A 19,287-nucleotide genomic window follows, 5' to 3' on the forward strand; every position below is an offset into this window, starting at 1 on the left:
TTTAAACTGGTTTTGTAATTAAATGACTTTTGACAAAAGTTACAAATATAATTCTTCTCTTTTGTATGAATATTAAGATGTAATGTTAAAGTGCTTTTGAGATTAAATGACTTTTGACAGAAGTTACAAATATAATTTTTGTCTTTAGTATGAATATTAAGATGTTGCTTTAAATTAAAATTACAGTTAAAAACCTTATGGCAGATTTTGCAAACATAATAAATTTTCTCTTTCGTATGAACGTTTAAATGTGATTTTAATTCAGAACTTTGATTAAAAGTCTTCTGACAAATGGTACAAACATAATTCTTCTCTTTGTTATGCTTAATAAGTTGTGTTTTTAAATTATTTTCTGGAATAACAGACTTTTGACAAAAGTTAGAATTATTTACACTACTCTTACAAGTAAGACAATTCTTGGTACTTCCTTTGATGGTTAATTTATCAATAATAACCTGTAAAATTAAAACAACAATTAAAAAGTAATTATGAATCAATGTAAAATTATTTCCATTACAATAACATTATTCTATTTTGTAAAAAGCCGCAAAATATGGATAAAAAACTGAATATTTTAAACATATATTCAAAATAAACATCGTTTGGAATATTATTTATTGATTCACAAGTAAAATTTAATGTAATAACAAACTTTACTTATCCTATTGCATAGGAAACATAGCTGAAACTTTACAGATTGTCTGGGCTAAAGGTATCCAAAACAAATGGCCTATATTTAGGAAATCAGTCCTAACTTCTTAGTAGACTCAAATGATAGCATAAATCTCCAAGAATTGCTCAGTGTACTTTCAATAGTCAGTAGAATATGCATATGATGTGCAGACAAGCTGACTCCAATGCGATTGTAGTCCATCAAGATGTGGATCCCACAAAAACCATTCAGTGCATGCTTTTGTTAATGGAGTTTTAATCATGTACACATGTTTAACAGCTTGTACAAACTGAATGCAATATCAATTCTTTTACGTCCAAGTTTAACGTCCTCCAAGGTAATGACTTTAAGAGACAGAAATCATCAAAGGTTTCAGTTTTAATGAGACTATGGATCAAGTAAGTGACGCAATCACTGCCCACCCCATTAACTTCTTTTGGCAACCTAGTTATTGATTGTAAATATATCTTTCCACTGTTCACAACATTACCATAAGCACTCAGTTTGCAAGAATACAAGTTACAACAATTATTTATAGTTAGATATCTTATTTAGTGGTGAGATAACTTTTTCATATGTGCAGGATAGTTAAAGACACACTATCAAATTTAATGTACTTCAAACCCCATGCAGTAATCAAAAATGAAAGGGAACCACCCAAGTCAATGTCTATTTATGATGAAACAAAAATGGTGTAATCAGACTGATTTTTTCATGGAGCCCACTGTGACAGGGCACATTTACCTCGACCTGTTTGAGAATTTTCCTGTTCCTCAGATTCCTGCCGGATTCAGTTTCCAACAAGATGTTGTTCCACCACACTTATATTGAGATGTTACCATGTTCCTGAACAACACTTCCCCAGATGTAGGATCAAATGAATTACCAATTGCATGGCCAGCTATATCCCAACAAATATCACTTCTCTAACTTTTTCGCTTGAAATTTCATTAAAAGTTGTAACAAAGAAAGTTTGAGATTTGGATGATTTAAAACAAAAAATTTGAAGGTGTTGGTCTAATAATAAAGCTAATGTTCTTAAACACCTGGCAGGAGTTAGATTATTGTCTAGGCATCTGAAGAGCTACAAAAGGTGCATACACTGAAGTAGACAAATTTACATTAAAACATGGCGAGAGTTGATGTTTATTTAAAAAAACGTTACCAAGTTATGTTAACTGGTTCTCTTAATATTAAGCTGTACTTTTAGACTAGACCCTCTGAAGATTATAGTAAAATATGATATTCTTCTGTACCAATATATGGTATTTTTATAATAAAAAACCAACTTCAACAACCCAAGTAAAGAATTACAAAGTAAATGAAATAACATTTTATTTTTTATTCTAAGCACTTTTGCGGGATCCTGCATATCAGTTTTTTATAATACAATTAAATAAAATTACATATCAAACATAATAAAAAATTAAAACTACAATCATATATAAAAAACATATGAAGTCAGTTAAATAAAATAACTACTTCAACTATAAATAACAAATTAAATTTAAAAAATAAAATAAATAGAATAAATTTACGCTATGTAACCTGGAAAGCCAATTTACATTAATGAGTGGATTTAAATCACGCTATTTATAAAAATTATAATCATTTCTTTTTTTTATCTATAAATGTGCTGCCATCTGTTGCTGCTTTTTTAAGTGTCATCATCATATTCTGTCTGAAAGTTGATCAAGTAGGAATCTTTTGTATTTATATGTTTAAATATCTGAAAAATGTCCTAACTTTACCTAGTATTATTTAAATTAAATTTCTTGATATTTTAATATTAAAATTAACTATTTACAATATTTTAATTTGTTATTATGTTTGATATGTAATTTTATATAAATATATTATATACAGCTGATGGTGAAGGATCCTGCAAAGGTGCTTTTGGAATAAAAAACAAGGTAAGTGTCATTTCATTTACTTTATAATTCTGTACTGGGGTTGTTCAAGTTGATTTTTTTATTATAAAAATACTACATATATATACATATGATCAAACTGAAAAACATGATTTATAATGTATAATTTTATAACAAATAAAATAAAAATATATATTTTTTAAATTCTTCTAAATTCGCGTCCTCTTTTAACAATATATTAAAAACATTTAAAAACTTGTAAATAAATGATGATGTGGTGCGCATGCAAGAAACACTAATATATATATATATTTCTACACAGGGAAAGAAACTTAAAAACCAAACTGAGAGAGCTTAACTACAGGTATTTGAGTGTTACCTTTTACACTGCTCCTATTAACACTATTATTGGAGGTGTATATTACTACTCTAATCTATTATTGTCTGTTGTAAACTATTCATGCTTCAGTGCAATAATTTTCGAGAACAGTGGTTTCCTTGTCAACACGATTTGTCTAGTGCAATTCTGACTAGACGATTTGTCTAGTTGCAAGTCCTACACTATCAATAACTGAAGGCAAATGTTCACAATAAATAACTGAAGTCATTGACAACAGTTTGCATCAGGTGACTCTCAATATGATTACTTTAGCATTGATGCATCAGCTGTGCAGGGTGATCACTTCGGATATCTTTTGTCAAAATATGGTAGATATGTTAAGTCTTCCTAATGTAATCACAAAATTAGATTTTATATTATTTTCTTTTCATTTACAGATTTTATGTCACACCCATGTTTAGTCTTACCAGGTCCACTTTAAACTGCCTACCTGATAAATATTGAAACATGAACACTGAATACAATTATCAACAAATCACCCAAAGCTTACTAAAATGTCAACTCCATCAACAGGTTAAAATTCACATATTTCAGTCATCAATGAATTTCAAAAACACACTTTGCTCTCACACATTGACCATTTATCATTCACAAACATCTCAATAAATTGATATTAATTAAAATGAACTAAATACAATTACAAACATTTTGTTAAAAACGAACACATTGAAATATATACATAGTAATGAAATTAAGAAGAGACAAATCTTGTTTGTTACAATAGCCAATAGCTAATACTTACACGACATGGATAAAATACCATCCCATCTTTTGTCTTCACTGTGCGAAAATCTTTTATTCGAAGTTCATTGCTTTTCATATTAAGATTAACCTGTGGTAAAACATCATTATTCAATAAGATCTCAGATTCCTTTTAAAAAAAAAGATAAAGAACACAAATTACAAACTAATTAATTTCCAATAAATGTTTTTTTTTATTTTATTCTGACTGGAACTTAGTAATAATACCACTTATATACAAATCACATATCATAAAAATAAATATTTTTGGCAGTAAATACCATTAAAATTTGTCTTGCTAAAATTTTTAGAAAAATCCAAGTATTATGACAAAATTAGGCCAAAAAAGAAGAAAATTATTTTAATTTTATTTTTATATGAATTTAGTATTTAAAGAATATTACAATGGTTATTTATATATATATATTATACACTTTATTTTCTCAATGTGTACGTTGTAAAAAATAATAAAATAGCAAACACATTAATCACAAATTTAATTCTGAGAAAATTAATTTTATAAGTCAAACAAATATTGACTTGTTGTTGTTGTTCAGGAAGGTTTTGAAGAATTTTTTTTAAACTTTCAACTTAATTCTCTTGAAATTTTATTCATTTACTCAGATTTTCCAAATTTTTTTATATTATCAGTATGATGTGATTTGTCCAACTCTGCGAAATGAGCAGTTCTCTCACCTTTGCATCATTAGAAATAAATCTTTGTCCAATGAGCCATTTCTTCAGATTTGGGAGGAGGAAGTAATTAATTGAAGCCAAGTCAGGTGAATACAGCACATGCTTCCAGATGACTTTGTCAAAGTGTAAATTATCATTGAGTTTTGCAACTACTATCAGAGTTATGTGTACCAGCACATTATTGTGGTAAAAGAACAGTATCTTTTTGGCCAAAGTGGCAGTAAATATCAATCAGTCTAGTTAAACATCAGAACTGTAATGATCCTCATACTTGAAAGTTCATGTATTACTAAAGAATAAACCAAAACATGGTAAAAAAATGCATTGAAGTCAAATTAAAACATCAACATTAAGTGCTTACATAAAGTTTCACTCACATAACTACTCTACAAAATTCACTCTGAAAGGGCGAGTAAAACTAACTTACTGCTTCATTTTTGATTTTATGATCTTCTAATTTAATTAGGTTGTTCCCTTCACTCACAAGAGGATCTGTCACTTCATCAAAATTATCACACCCATTATTGATCGGCTCCTCTTTCACTTGCAAAGATTCACTTTCCTGAAACACAAAATCAATAATTTAATGTTATAGTTCAATGGCATGATGATCTTTCCATATGACACAAAAAAAGCATAAAATAAATCAAATTATACTTACACAAACAGGTGTAATATCATCTTCAATAGGGCGATGTGGTAAAATCAACAATAAAGTTTCCTTTGTGGTATCATCTTCAGTTTCTAGTTTGATACTGTTAGAGGGGAATGCTTCATACACGTAGATATTCTTTACAGGTACATCCATTATCTTCAAAAATAAAAACACTCTAAGTTAAAATTGAATTATTTATAATAAAAACAACAAAGTCGCTGGAAACTGTAAAACATTTCATATATTGAAATTTTTATTTATATTTATTTGTGTGTAACTTTTTTTTTACATGAGTATTTAAGAACTTCATTATAGTGTATATATATAAAATATTGTCAAGTGAATGATTAATGCGAGACCTGACATTAGACACATCACTAATAAAAATGGCACTAGTCATTCTCAAGAATGAAAGAGAAGAAGAGGTTTTGCAACATTTTCTTCATGCAACAAATATGCACAAGTGTTACATAAACATGATATTACCACTGAAATAAAGGTGATAATCAGCCACACACAAGCAGCTCAATTATTGATACCACAGAAATTTATGTACAATGGACATCAAAACTATCAGAGAACATTACCATGACTGTGCCCAGACGTACTTTAGTTGCTTCACATGAAACAAAATCAAACCTAGGGCAGACAGTTTAAAGCAACCAAGTAATGGTCTTTTAAACAGAAAACTTTTGTACAGTCCAGTACACTCTTCTTCAATTCAAATTGGGTTACTAAATTTTGGGTCCAATTTTATTGTAATGTTTTGAAGTACTAATATCCGTGATTTAGTTTCATCAATGCCATTTGCTACAAGTGCCAACTCGTCAGCAAAACTAGGAAGGTTTGTTTCAATTTTCCCACCCATTTTAACTTTTGTGAGACAACTTTTTGAGAGCTTGAGCCATTCCCTCATCACCATTTCTAAAATACAGTTGAACAGTAGTCGTGAGAACTCATTGCCTTGGTGCAGTCCTGTTTCGATCTCAAAACGTTCCGAGAGCTCACCCCAATTTTACCTTTGACACAGTTTGTAAGGGTCAGTTTTACCATGTTTATAATATGATGAATAGTTTAGGGTGTCTTAGAATTTTTAGTAGGGATGCAGTCATAAGCTTTCTTGAAATCTACAAACGTTACGACCACATCCTCTTGTAATCCATTATTAGCTTGAAACTCAAGATTTGTTCTGGGCAGCTCCTCCAGGCTCTGAAATCTTCCTTGTATTCTCCTGGTTTTTTTTCGAGTTGTGGATGATTCTTGTAAGAATTTTGTATGTTGTGTCTAGGAGTGAGATTCCCCAGTTAATTGTTAGGGTCTGTTTTGCCCCCATTTTTGTGTAGCAAATGGATGAGGGCTATCGTCCACTGTTCTGGTAGTTCTACTTTGATCCAGATGTTGACAAACTGTTGATGAAGGACAATTTTTGCTGATCTTCCTGCATGTTTTTAGATGTTTCCAAAAGTCTGATTTTCTCCTGCTGCTTTGTAATTCTTCATCTCACCCAGTGCTTGGTAGACTACTTTTATTGTGGGAGGGTTGATGTTTTCTGGTAGTGTTGGTGTTAAAGTTTAAGAATTTTGTTGGTTCTTCGCAATTTAGGAGATCATTAAAATATTTAACAAGGATTTCCAAATTGTTTTTATTTCTGTTAGCCTGTTCCTTCTATTGACTTGTGTTTTTTTAATGATGTAGTCTCTTTATTCTCCTTAGGGGTCAGGTGGTTTCTTTTCTTTGTTTTACTAGATTTTGGAAGGATATTTCTAATTTTTGGGATTAATAGCAATAGTAGATTTTTTTCCACTGTTTTGACACATTTGCCGTTCCAACATTGATGTTTTTGTACGGAATTTTATTGGGGCTAATTCTTCTGCGATTAATTTAATGTTGTTGACTGGATCTTCGAGTTTATCTGTGATTGTTATTTTTTTGGTTGCTTTTTGGTGATTTTCATTCTTGATCAGTCGGGCAGGATCCTCTTTTCTTTTAGTTTTAGACTTGATTTTGTTGTTTTCTTTGTGAAGCAAATTTTATTTTGACTACATAGTGATTGGATCTAGTGTCTACTCCTCGGATGACTTTTACACTGTAGATCTCCATGTGGTGCTGTTTATCCATAAAGACGGTCTAGTTACCATTCTCCTATAGTGTAATAAAGGTGTTTTTAGATTTTGATTATTTGAGATTTCCTCTTGAAATATGTGGATTTCAATATTAGCTTGTCATTTCTCCAGAGATCTATGAATCTTTCTCCATTTTTGTTTGTTTTCATTTGAGTGGGCCATTTTCCAATGTTGTCATGGTCTTCTTTCTCTGTCTAGTTGGGCATTGAGTTTCCAATTAATTGTTTAACATGGATTTCAGTTATGTTATTTATAGTTAGGTCGCGTAGATTCCAGAACCTTACTGTTTCTTTATAGTCTTTTGGAGAATTATTTTTATTATTAGTGGATGCATGGCTGTTTATTATAGTGTAGATTTTATTAGATGCATTTGGTGTGAGTGTTGAGATTCTTGGAAATTGTGACTGGAATTATTGTATAGTTTCTTGTTTTGAGTCTGACTAAAAAGCCTGTTCCAAACTGTGGCACTTTTTCATCACTCTCTTTCCAGGTATACCTTTGCAGAGTCTATATCCTTGAGATTCAATGGCATCCTGGTCAGTGTTTCTTATTTCCTGCAGACCCATGATGAGAATTTTGTATTGGTCCATTCGGCCAGTTATTATTTTTAGTTTACCAGTCCTGCCTTGCTGCAGCAAGTTTACTTTGTGTGTGGAAATGTAGATGATTTGATTTGCTTTGATTTTGGACTTTGTATTTTTCTTATTTGTGTGTGTAGTGTTAGGGCATTCCAATGCTTCCAGTTGCATGTTATATTCTAAGTGCCAGCCCACCATATCTAAATGCTGCCTTTTCTAAACTCTGGTGTTGCTTGGTTCAGCAGGTGGAGTATTTCTTAAAAAAGATCTTTCAGTGATGCCTCTCAAGGGGTCACCTGTCAAACTAGGTTCCGAGTTACAACTCTAAATGCGATCTAGTGAGTTGTGATTTGATGATAAATGAAGCTATGAAGTTTTTTTAGATTCAGTTCACCAGACAAATTTCTCCTATTTGTTTGGGATACCTCCAAGCATAATCCATGAAGGCTCAATCTGACTTTTGTTAAAAAATATTACTTTGGAGAAAAGTTAAAAAGTCTGATCCTAAATGTTACACCCATATATATATATATATATATATATACAATAATGAAGCCAGGCGTCTGTGTAGGGCAAATATTAATCCGGCTAAGAGAGCAATGTGGGCTGACCAGCTCTGTGAGGTTGATGGTGACATGTGGGGGAGCAGCTACAAGATAGTAATGAAGAAGTTTGGTCGTTCCCTCCTCGTTCTGCCATGAGTCTGGTGGATTGTTTGGAAAAACTATTCCCAAAAGCTGTTGAGTGCCTTGGCAGGAAATCGCTCTGGAAGGTTCAGTGCCTCTCGTTAACCGGGATGAAGTAACAGCTGCCGCCATGCGGGTTAGGCACAGGAAGAGTACTGGAGTAGAAAGCATTACCATTTAGTCCATCTAGAAGCACCGAGTGATGCAGTGCAGGACCTGGTCAATGTAGTCCCGCAAAAGCTACAAGATGCTGCTAACTACTGCTTACACATGACTTTGTGCCAGATGCTTGGTTGGTGCTATTGGAAAAGGGTAGGAATCAGGAAGTTAATGTCACTGGCTACCGTCCTTTGTGCCTACGGAGTACACTTGATAAGCTATTCAAGCGCCTTCTTGTGGGTAGATTGACGACGGAGTTGCATGCTAGGGTAGGTAGTATGGTTTTTGCAAAGGTAGGTTCACAGTGCATTCTCTCAACCGAGTAATGAAGCTGGTCGATGAGGCTGCTGCTGGATCCTGGCGTATCAGGATGATTCCGGTTGTTGAAAACGCTTGCTATAGCCTGCCCTGGCGAGTGACTCATGATGAAGTGGGTAGACGTGGTGCAAGTGCGTACTCCAGCGGATCATAAATCTGTACCTGTCCCGTAGGTATGTAGCCGCCAACTCTGAAGTAATGCAAATTACCCATGAGTTGGAGGGTGATGTGTCGCACAGGGCTCGGTTCTCGGTCTTCTGCTATGGAACGTCGCATATGATGTTGTGTTGAGAATCGGGTATCCGGAAGGGGTCACGGCCCTAGTAGTACAACAAGAAGTGGCTGAACAGGGCAATGCAGCAATTTGCATGGCAAAGGAGTGGCTCACGGCTGTAGGTTTTGCAGATGACCTGGCCCTGGTAGAATATTATTTACATTTATAGAAATGTACAGCATAGTACTGTATTTCCAAAAAAAGTGTTTCTATTATTTATACACCAAAGTTTTTTTTTTACATATGAAAAATGTAAAAATTAGAAATGAAATAAAATTAATTATTAAACCAAATTAGATGTACTTAATTAATTTTATTTTAACTTAATGGCTAACAGAAGTGTTAGTTCTCTGTTTACTATATTTATTTCAATGTTGTGCAGTGTACTTTGTCAGTCATTTGTGACATTTATTTATTTTTTTAAGCGGTTTGCAGTACAGCTAAGGCTCTTTACCACATCCTGACCCCCATAGGGGAAGACCCCCTCCGCCTTGTGATAATCCCAGTCCCTCCCCACATATCCCCCTCCGTTCCTAGTCCTTATGGGTTTTACCATTTCACCAGAGGTCATCTTTTAGACCCTCTTAAACAGCTAACACTTCACAGTCATCAGTCTGGCCTCTGTCAGGAAGCCAACAATGCAAATGCCTCTGCAGACACTTCCATCATTGTATTTACACAACTTACCATTGCTTTCTTCCAACCATGATCCACCTACCATAACTTAGAACTCTCAAACAAATAAATCGATTTGCAGAAGTGTGATCCCCATGCCTTCCTCTAACACTGAAGGTTTCACACAAAAATTCTTCCCTTATCTAACTTCAATTTGAATGTGCACTCAGATCATTACTTGGTTGACTCTTTAGACACCAAAAGTACTACTCTCACACCAATTACGTTTTGTGTTATAAAACAAAATGTTGATCGCAAAAATAATTCTGTCTTGCAATTCAATTTACTCACAAGTCTTCTTGTTTACTCAAAAATCAAGAAACAGATTCACAAATTTAATAAGCTTCTAATGAAAACTTACCCTATTTTTCTCTGCTCTGGTCTGCTTTCAGAAGCAGGGTAATGCCTACACCCTCCCATATTGCAGCTTCATCACACATTTATCCAAACATCCATTCTCATCCTAACAGCAAATATCTAAGCTTACTGGGACGTCATGCCAAAACACCTACCTTGGTAGGTAGTAAGCACCCAGGCAGGCCCCTAGCTACACAGGTTGCTATTCTATAATAGCATCAGACACCCTCAGCCATCCTCCGCAGGGCTAAGAATCTAGAGAAGCTATCAACTATGTTCCACTACCTTTTGGTCTTCCAATTTAGTTGCAGATCAAAAACAAAATTGATTCTCGCAAGCTTTTTACTGCTTTAGTATGTTCAGCTTTGTACCTGGAGCAAACTATAAAACACATCATCAATGGCCCTACACTCCAGAAACAAGTTGAAGTAATAACCAAATCTGTTAACCAATTTTGTGAAGCACCATGTCCAGAAGGAGATTGTGTAATAAGCTGATTGGGGGAAATCCACCTAACAACCTGAATACTTTAAAAAAATACTAAGCCATCTGAAAAAAAAAAATGTTTTCAAAAAACCTTACATCTGGGTTGAATGAATACTGCACATGTAAACACCTCACATGTTTAACATATACAGTGGTGTTTCACATGCATGAATAATGTAAAATATTAGACAATTTATAATGTTTAAATAAACATCTGAACCAGGGATTAAATAAATATTTGAATAAATAAAAATCCCTTCCGCACGCTGGAAGACAGAGGTAGATTTCATCAGTGTTAAAAAAAGATTTCCACCTTAAAGTTAAGAAATACTTCAGATTTACTCAATATGACGATAGTTGCATGTGAAAAAAGTTTCACATGTTTAGCATATAACATGCCCCATCTTTTTACAACTTCAGGAGCATTTTGGTCATCCCTTGTCGTAATGGTAGGTCATATCAAAAATTCTTAAAGAACAGAAGTTTTAGGTAATGTTTAGAGCACTAACAACTAATTTAAACCGATTGCCTACTGTGCCTAGGGACAGTCGATTGCCGAATGTGCCTAGGGAGGGTATAACTTTTTATCTTCAAAACTACATTTTTACACACCCTGTGCCAATGGTTATCGATATCAAAAAACTTTACTTATATAAGTTTTAGGCCCTTATCGATAGAGTAGTAACAACTTTAAATGAATTCTATATTTTTCTTAATAATTAAGTTATAGTGATATTTTGAAAATGCACCCCCCTTTTCTGATTTTGTACGTTAATGAACTTAACTGAGATTTTGTGACAAGTTATTTTTAAGTAACAATTTGAAAGTGAAATATATATAAGTGAAAAATATTTGGAAGACAAAAAAAATCCTACCAGAATGGCCACTCTGCCCCAATTCATCCTTGACACAAAAGAGGAGACAAAATTTACAGTGGAGTCAATAATTACGGAGGAATGTTTCTCCTTTTAGTAACCTTTAAAATCTTATAAAACTTGTAGAGAATACAAAGAAGAGAAGAGCACATCAATAAACAAATTGGGAAATATATCAGGGTGGTTTAGAAAGGGAAGATTCTGTGTGGAAAAAATAAATAGTAAAGAAGAGATTTTTTTGCCTTTACAAAAGATCGGGCAAGATTCAAATAGAAATGCTAAATGTAATTGCTGAAATATATTTCTTAAATTATATATCAAAAAATTACTTCAAAAGAATGTATCGGAATATACCAGTAGCAACAAAGTATGATCTAATCTTAAAGATTCTTAATTTTTTTAGGTGTTAAAAAAAAATGTAATTTTTTTTACAATTCTGATATTATATATTTTGAAAAATATTTTGGTAAATTTACAAGCATAAATTCAAAATAATTGCAAATTTATACACATTTAACTCTTAATTGCTGTCATCTGGTCATTTTTAACCCGAGAGGTATATTTTTGTTGGCTATGCTGCAATGACAGTTGCTACTTCCCTGATTTCATTGTCCACTCTGGGTGTTTCAAGGCCAGCTATAGTGCCATGTACAATGAAAACTTATTAGTTTATTTTTTACGAGAGTTCACAATCAAACCGATGATAGTAGCAATGTTACTTTTTTTTTTGGTAATAAAATCGTCATTGTATTTTTTACATTTTTAACAAATTATGAGTTTACTGAGTATAAGTACCTCTTGTGAATGTAGTAAAAGCTTGAATGAAAATGAAATTGAAGATATCTTAATGAACTGATGATCTGTAGGACCGTGAATATGATAGCGATAGTGAATGTGACATAGAAATGTGTCCTGACAATATATGTGAAATTAAAAACAAAAACGCGATGAGTGTATCCGATGAATTGTTGAAGAGGAAATTAGACGAAAGTCTGTTTATGAAAAAAATTGTCATAAATGGAGTACTGAACTAATGTTATTAGGACTCATCTTTCTCAAATAAAAGGAACTGCTAAAAACTTGAATCTCTATTAATTCAATTTATTATTGGGAATTATTGTTTACTGATGAAATGTTATACATTATATTAGAACATAAAATTATTAAATTATCACTAAAACTACTGCTCCGCAACTTCCTTTGTTAATCACACTGATAATATTGAATTAAAAGCTTTAATGGACTACTGTATTTATTTGGTATATTTAATTCTAGTAAAGAAGATGTGAGGAATCTACAGAAAGTGATGGAACTGGAAGTGTTATATTCAGGGAAACCATGTCCGTTCAGCGGTTTTTATTTCTATTAGTTTTAACGACACTAAAGTATACTCCAGTATACAAGATGGTGACAAAACTGCTCATATTTTCAAATTATTTAAAATGTTCCTCTCAATTGCCAGTCCAATTATCTAATTGTAGACAAGATGCTTGTCAGTTTTCAGGATCTATGCACCTTACGAATGTTCATGAAAAATAAGCCCAGAAAATATGGACACATATTTAAGAAAATCACTTGCCTTAACTCATATGAGATGTCGACTTGAAGAATGTGGACTTCCAACATCGCTGACTTTATTATTAGAAATGTATTAAAAATTAAAAAAGGAAAAATCGAACCTGAATTGCTACAGAAAAAACACAGGCAATGTCATATGTGCCCATCAATCAATGACAACAAACATCTCAACGTCTGTAGTGAGTGTGAGACCATGTATGCAAGTACAAATAACTTCATAAGAAATGGTTGCAAAAATGAAGATCTTGAATAAAATCTTTCAATTTTTTTCTTCATTTAAAATTTTTCAATACATATTTGTCTCCAATTAGGTTTGAAATATCACAATTTATTGTTACAAATACGTTTCATTCAAGAATCAGACATTTTCAAATTTCATAATACATAGAGGATTTTTCGATTATTTAAATTTTTAATTAATTCGTTTATTTTATAATACGTGTAAAAAATTTTCATTAGTAGTCGGTAATTAGAAAAAAAATTATTAAAAATGTTAATCTTTTTATCAAAAAACACATTTGCAATTTTCATACATATATCACATATTTAGATCAAATTAGTTTTATTAATTTATATATATTCTAAACATTATGTTGAATATTTTATTTCTTAAATGCAATGATAGATATTTGAAATAATGTATATTAAGTAATATGATGTTTTACATGCTACAATCAGGAAATCTCATTAAATTTTATATAAAACCACAAAAAAGCCACCTTTGTATGTTTTGGTCAGCCGTGAACCGACGATAGCATTAATGTAATAATAGCAGTAAAGAGTTAAAGTGGTACAGAAGTAGATCAAATTTCAAAGTATGGTAAGAGACCTGGCATCTCAAGTCTATGCCATCTATTGTTTAAGTTTGCAGCTCCTATACTTTTCAAAACCTTTTTCTATTGTGAATAGAATATATCTGAGAATGTAATAGGAATATTAACAACAAATTGAGACATATATTTCAAAATGTTAGTTTCTGTTCATTATCAAGTTTATGAACACGTTAGTGTGTAACAAAAAGAGGAAAATAAATCACAACCAGGAGATAAGATAAGAAAACATTTTTAAGAAATTGACACATGAAAGAAGCAGTCATTTTTTTACATGTTGATAAAAAATTAAAAATAAAGTTTTTGAGGTCAATACTGACAACAGGCTCAGGAATCCTCCAATTTGTTTTTAATATGCGAGTAAACTTTAATACAAAATCAGAATGAGGTTTTAGATTCATTCAAGATCAACGTTATTGGTGAAAATGCATTTGAGAAAAACACATGTAATGTGTGATTTGTACAAGAAGTTTCACTTGTGAACTTCACAAATATTTTAAAAATTAAATGACTTTTGACAAAATTTACAAATATAATTTTTGTCTTTAGTATGAATATTAAGATGTTGCTTTAAATAAGAAGGATAATTAAAAACCTAATGGCAGAAATTGCAAACATAATTTTTCTCCATGGTATGAACATTTAAATGTAACTTTAAATCAGAATTTTGATTAAAAGTCTTCTGACTAAAGGTACAAACATAATTCTTCTATTATGTATGAATATTAAGATGTATTTTTAAATTGGCTTTCTGATTAAATGACTTTTGACAAAAGTTACAAATATAATTTTTGTCTTTAGTATGAATATTAAGATGTTGCTTTAAATTGCTTTTGTGATTAAATGACTTTTGACAAAAGTTACAAATATAATTCTTCTCTTTTGTATGAATATTAAGATGTATTTTTAAATTGCTTTTGAGATTAAAAACCTTATGGCAGAAATTGCAAACATAATTTTTTTCCTTGGTATGAATATTAAGATGTATTTTTAAACTGCTTTTGTGATTAAATGACTTTTGACAAAAGTTACAAATATAATATGCTTTTTGTTAAACTGCTTGCTGCATCATTTAGCTTCGCAGTTACAGACTGGTGTGTCTGACATTAGTCAGTGACCTGTTCACGTCTTTACAAAGTGTCGCAAATTTCATTCTGTTTTTGAAAGTGTTTATTAAATAAATAAGTTTTCATTATTATATTAGCAAATTTTTAAATTATTTAAATTTTTACATTATTTTTCAAGTAAAACAATGGAAGAACAATGTCCCATAGGAATTTATGTGAATGAAGAGTGTCAAAACATTGTACTGGTACAGTGCCAAACTCATTAAAATTTGTGAATTTACTGATGAAAACCAATAACTTATTTTTTTACATGTTAATTCAGATGTCACTAGTGTTTGTAAATATCATGAAAATGTTTTTGTCAACATTCAGTCACCTGCATTGACAGTTCTGCTGCAACCCTTTGAGAACTCATAAAAAACCAGTTAAGAAAAACTTGACAAATAACATTAGAGCAAGCTCTAAAAGAACACATTTTTCCAAATTTAAATTTAGTACCTGGAAAGTCTCTTTGTGTTAACTGTTTCAACAGTATTTTTTCTCAGCAGAACAAAGAACTATACGAATGTAAAGACTAAGAGCAATATATTGCCACATATCACAAAATTGAACAATTGGATGCTGGTTGTAGCATTTTGGGTGTATCACTTCCATCAAAATTAATTAAAAATTAAGGTATTAGAAGCTACCATAAATATGTTTTTGTGTCAAAAGGCATTGTAAGATGTTACTTTACTTCAGACTCCAAGGACTAAGAAGATCATCTGCTGTCAAGTATTGCACCACTTTCACTTAGAGAACTCTATAACTTGTGTGTATGACTATCAATGGTGGATAGAAGTGGTAGATATTAGCCTTGTAAATGATGATCTGCAGGTTCATTTTTCCAAGAGAATTATTAGAACAGATACCACAGCTGTTGCTTAACCACACTAAACAATAAACTTACATTGCTACAAAAACATACAATTTCGTTGAAGAATAATTAAAATTTTGCTACAATTTATTTTTTTGTATTAACTAAGCTCTTCAATCATTCTTTAATATCTTGATGCATTTTATACTGATTTTCGTTGTGACATTGGTGTAGTAATATCAAATTACTTATTAAAAAACTTGCTGCGTGTGGATTTTATAATAAATTGTTGTCTTGGATACATCCATTTCGTACAAACAGAATTCCTTATGTTGAAATTGATAATTTTATTTCTAAGCCTATTTATGTTAGATATGGGATTAAGACAAGGCATGCATTTGTGTTCTCAAATTTTCAATGTATTTATAAATTACTGTTTATTCATATGCTATTCGCATTTTTTTTATTTTTTGCACATGATATATGAAATTGTTTAAGCCGATTACAAATCTAGTTGAGATTCAATTACTTCCAATTAACTTGAACTGTCAGCAAAAATAGTATTTCTGCTAACTTTAAAAAAATGAATTTCATATTCAATTTGGAAGGTTTCAAAATGTTGATATAATTGTGCAGCTGAATAATATAAAATAATACTGCAATACAGAAGGTATCTTCTATTAAAGACTTAGCTGTATGTTTTGATAGCAAGTTATCCTTCAATGAATAAACTGGTAATACTGTAAGTCACTAAAAATGATAAATTTTATTAAGAGATTCTCTACAAATTTTAATTAAAATTTGTAGAGAATCTCTTAATAGGTTAAAATCCTTTCAAAATATTACTGAATTAAATCAAACACTTAACAACATTACTAAATAGACTCTTCCAAACACCTCTCATAGACAGCTTTCTTATAATTCCTTAATGACTGTTCTTTATGTTTTATAGTGGCTTGAATGAGGTTATATTTGATATTGATTCATTTGTGATGGCACTATTAAATAATTACTCTGAACATGAATTTTTAATTAAATTTAAAAAAATATTTTTTCTGCATCCTGATCACCTTGCTATTTCTTATTAATATATTTACCTAACATTATTTCATGTCTTTTATTTAAATAATAAGTTAAAAAAAAAAAGACATCATGAAAACTAGAACTAAAGATCTCCCAGTTATAAGATTTGAACACTCACTATACCACTTGGTTCCTGTGACTAAAAATATACAAATAACTTACTTATTTAATAAAAATGTTTAATTAAGTTTACTACAAAACATCACGAGTTGGAAGCTGCCATTTTGGATTTAATGGAGGAATCCCCACCAAAAACTATACAAAAAGGTAATAATAAATTCCATTACAAGCTAAACCACCAGCCCACACTCTTGTTATCGAAAAACTTTTTCTAATTTGTATGCCCCATTTTAGAATACACATTTTTTTTCAACATGCCCACAATAATAAAGGTTACCAAAAATAGGGAAAAATACTAACATTATTCAGATTAAGCAGAATTCAAAAAATAATGCAAGCTTGTTTAAACATATAGATGTCAATAAGCACAGGTTCACTGAAGTTCTTTTTATTATATGTCAGTGAAATAGTTGATAATATTGGTTTGTAAATCTTTGTTTACACACATCTTTGTTCTACATTTGTGTGTGTATATATATAAGGCCAACCTTTGTAGACGCGTTAACCACTAGACCAGACCGGTGGGTTAACATGGGTTTACATGACTGGTTAAAGTTCACACCAATAATTAATCAATACAAAAAATTCAAACTTAAATTCTATTGATTTATATTTGAATAGCATAACATTACTTACTTAGTCAGATAAACAAAGTAAACACCAACGAATACACAATAATAAAATTAGAACATGTACTACAACTCTTCCTAACAACGCTTTCCCACAAATTGATCAGTGATGCCAACACATGCAATTGTATACTTTAATACATACGACCTCTGGATATAATCTTGGAAAAAAATATATATACATACGTATAATATTGCACAACATACTTAAAAATAATTTTTCATTCACGGAAAAGTTAAGTGGTTTAATGTAAAAATAAAAATTGTACTGAAATTTTCATAAAATTCTTAGAAGCGATTGTAATTTATTAAAATAAAAAAAAAAATATTAAGCCAGCATTTAATAATAATAACAATGTTCTCATATACTTGTTAGGAGATGTTTATTGGTCCCAGATATCTTGAAACATGAACATCTTTGTACGCGCATCGCCGACAAAATACAGAATGCATCACCCTAAATCCGAAGTCAAATGTCTAAATATCTCTTAAAGAAAATGATAGAGGCCTCCTCGACCTAAAATCACTTTGTAACAGACACATTACTTCAATGAAGTGATATTTTCTCTCCAGATCTGAAACATCATCATAACACAAAGCAGTAGTTGTATCTGACAAGGGTTACTCCCTTCTAAATCTGAATGTTGACAATTTCTACATAGTATCATTACAACTAGACATAGGATCCAAGCATGGAAATCTAAGGCGCTCCACGGTAGATTTGTCCATTCCCAGGCGCTCCACGGTACCACGGTCACCAATTATCGGAGACAATTGATCATTTTATAACTGAGTGCGCCAGTCTGGCTGACAAGGAAATCTGCATCACCACGATCTTACATTAAACACTGTTCATCAGGCGTTCGCGTTGAAATTAGGACTCGTAGATGACACGGAGCAGTGTCCTTGTTATGAATATAAGGCGAGGCCTGTGCTGGAAAATGAGCACTATAGACTGTGTTAGATCTCTCGGTAAATACTGATAAAATTATTGCTGCGAATAGGCCAGACGTGGTTCTCCACAACATTAAAGAAAAGACTGCTCTTCTCATTGATATCTGATCACAATATTATTAAGGCTGAGTAGATAAAATAACTAAGTACAACCCTCTGGCAATAGAGTATAAGGAAATTTACAGACTGAACTCAGTAAAGTCATTCCCGTTGTGATAACAGCAACTTGATTGATTAATAAAAATTCGAAGAAGTGGATAGAAAAGGTTGGCCTGGAGCCTATACTCAACATTCCAAAAGATCGGTAATTCTGGAGAAGTGGAGAAGATTGTACAGACTATGTTAAATGTACCACATCACTAAATGAGGTACGCCTCAATGGCCTCTCGTACTGGAGTTACGGATGTGAAATATCGCTGAGATGAAAAGATAATAATAATGTTTTCGTTATGTAAAAGTAATACAAAAATGTAGTAATTGAACATAAAAGTTCAAATAACATTGTCGTTAATAAATTAAACAAGTAATACTTTTAATTATTTCATTGCTTTTTTCCATGACGGTCGGAGATGATATTAATTTAAAAACACATACTTCCATTAC

General features: G+C 31.5%; 1 protein-coding gene across 1 annotated transcript; it reads right to left on the reverse strand.

The window, feature by feature from the left end:
- Positions 1–809: 809 nt before the first annotated feature.
- On the reverse strand, positions 810–17,824 carry LOC142317973 (uncharacterized). The gene is made up of 5 exons (XM_075354506.1): positions 17,738–17,824; positions 5,043–5,192; positions 4,809–4,943; positions 3,687–3,776; positions 810–962 (listed from the first exon to the last, which is right to left on the reverse strand). Exons 2-5 carry the CDS (start codon positions 5,187–5,189, stop codon positions 810–812), a joined length of 525 nt encoding a protein of 174 aa, XP_075210621.1. The 5' UTR covers positions 5,190–5,192; positions 17,738–17,824.
- Between the last annotated feature and the right edge of the window lie 1,463 nt (positions 17,825–19,287).

The sequence above is a fragment of the Lycorma delicatula genome, chromosome 1, assembly GCF_047948215.1.
Source record: "Lycorma delicatula isolate Av1 chromosome 1, ASM4794821v1, whole genome shotgun sequence".
Lineage (NCBI taxonomy): Eukaryota > Metazoa > Arthropoda > Insecta > Hemiptera > Fulgoridae > Lycorma > Lycorma delicatula.

Coding starts and splice junctions, on each gene's coding strand:
- LOC142317973 (XM_075354506.1), bottom strand. CDS start 5,189: ATGGATGTACCTGTAAAGAATATCTACGTGTATGAAGCATTCCCCTCT. Junction 4,944..5,042: donor ATGATATTACACCTGTTTGT/GTAAGTATAATT, acceptor TTTGTGTTTCAG/GAAAGTGAATCTTTGCAAGT. Junction 963..3,686: donor TGGTATTTTATCCATGTCGT/GTAAGTATTAGC, acceptor TATTGCATTCAG/TTTGTACAAGCTGTTAAACA.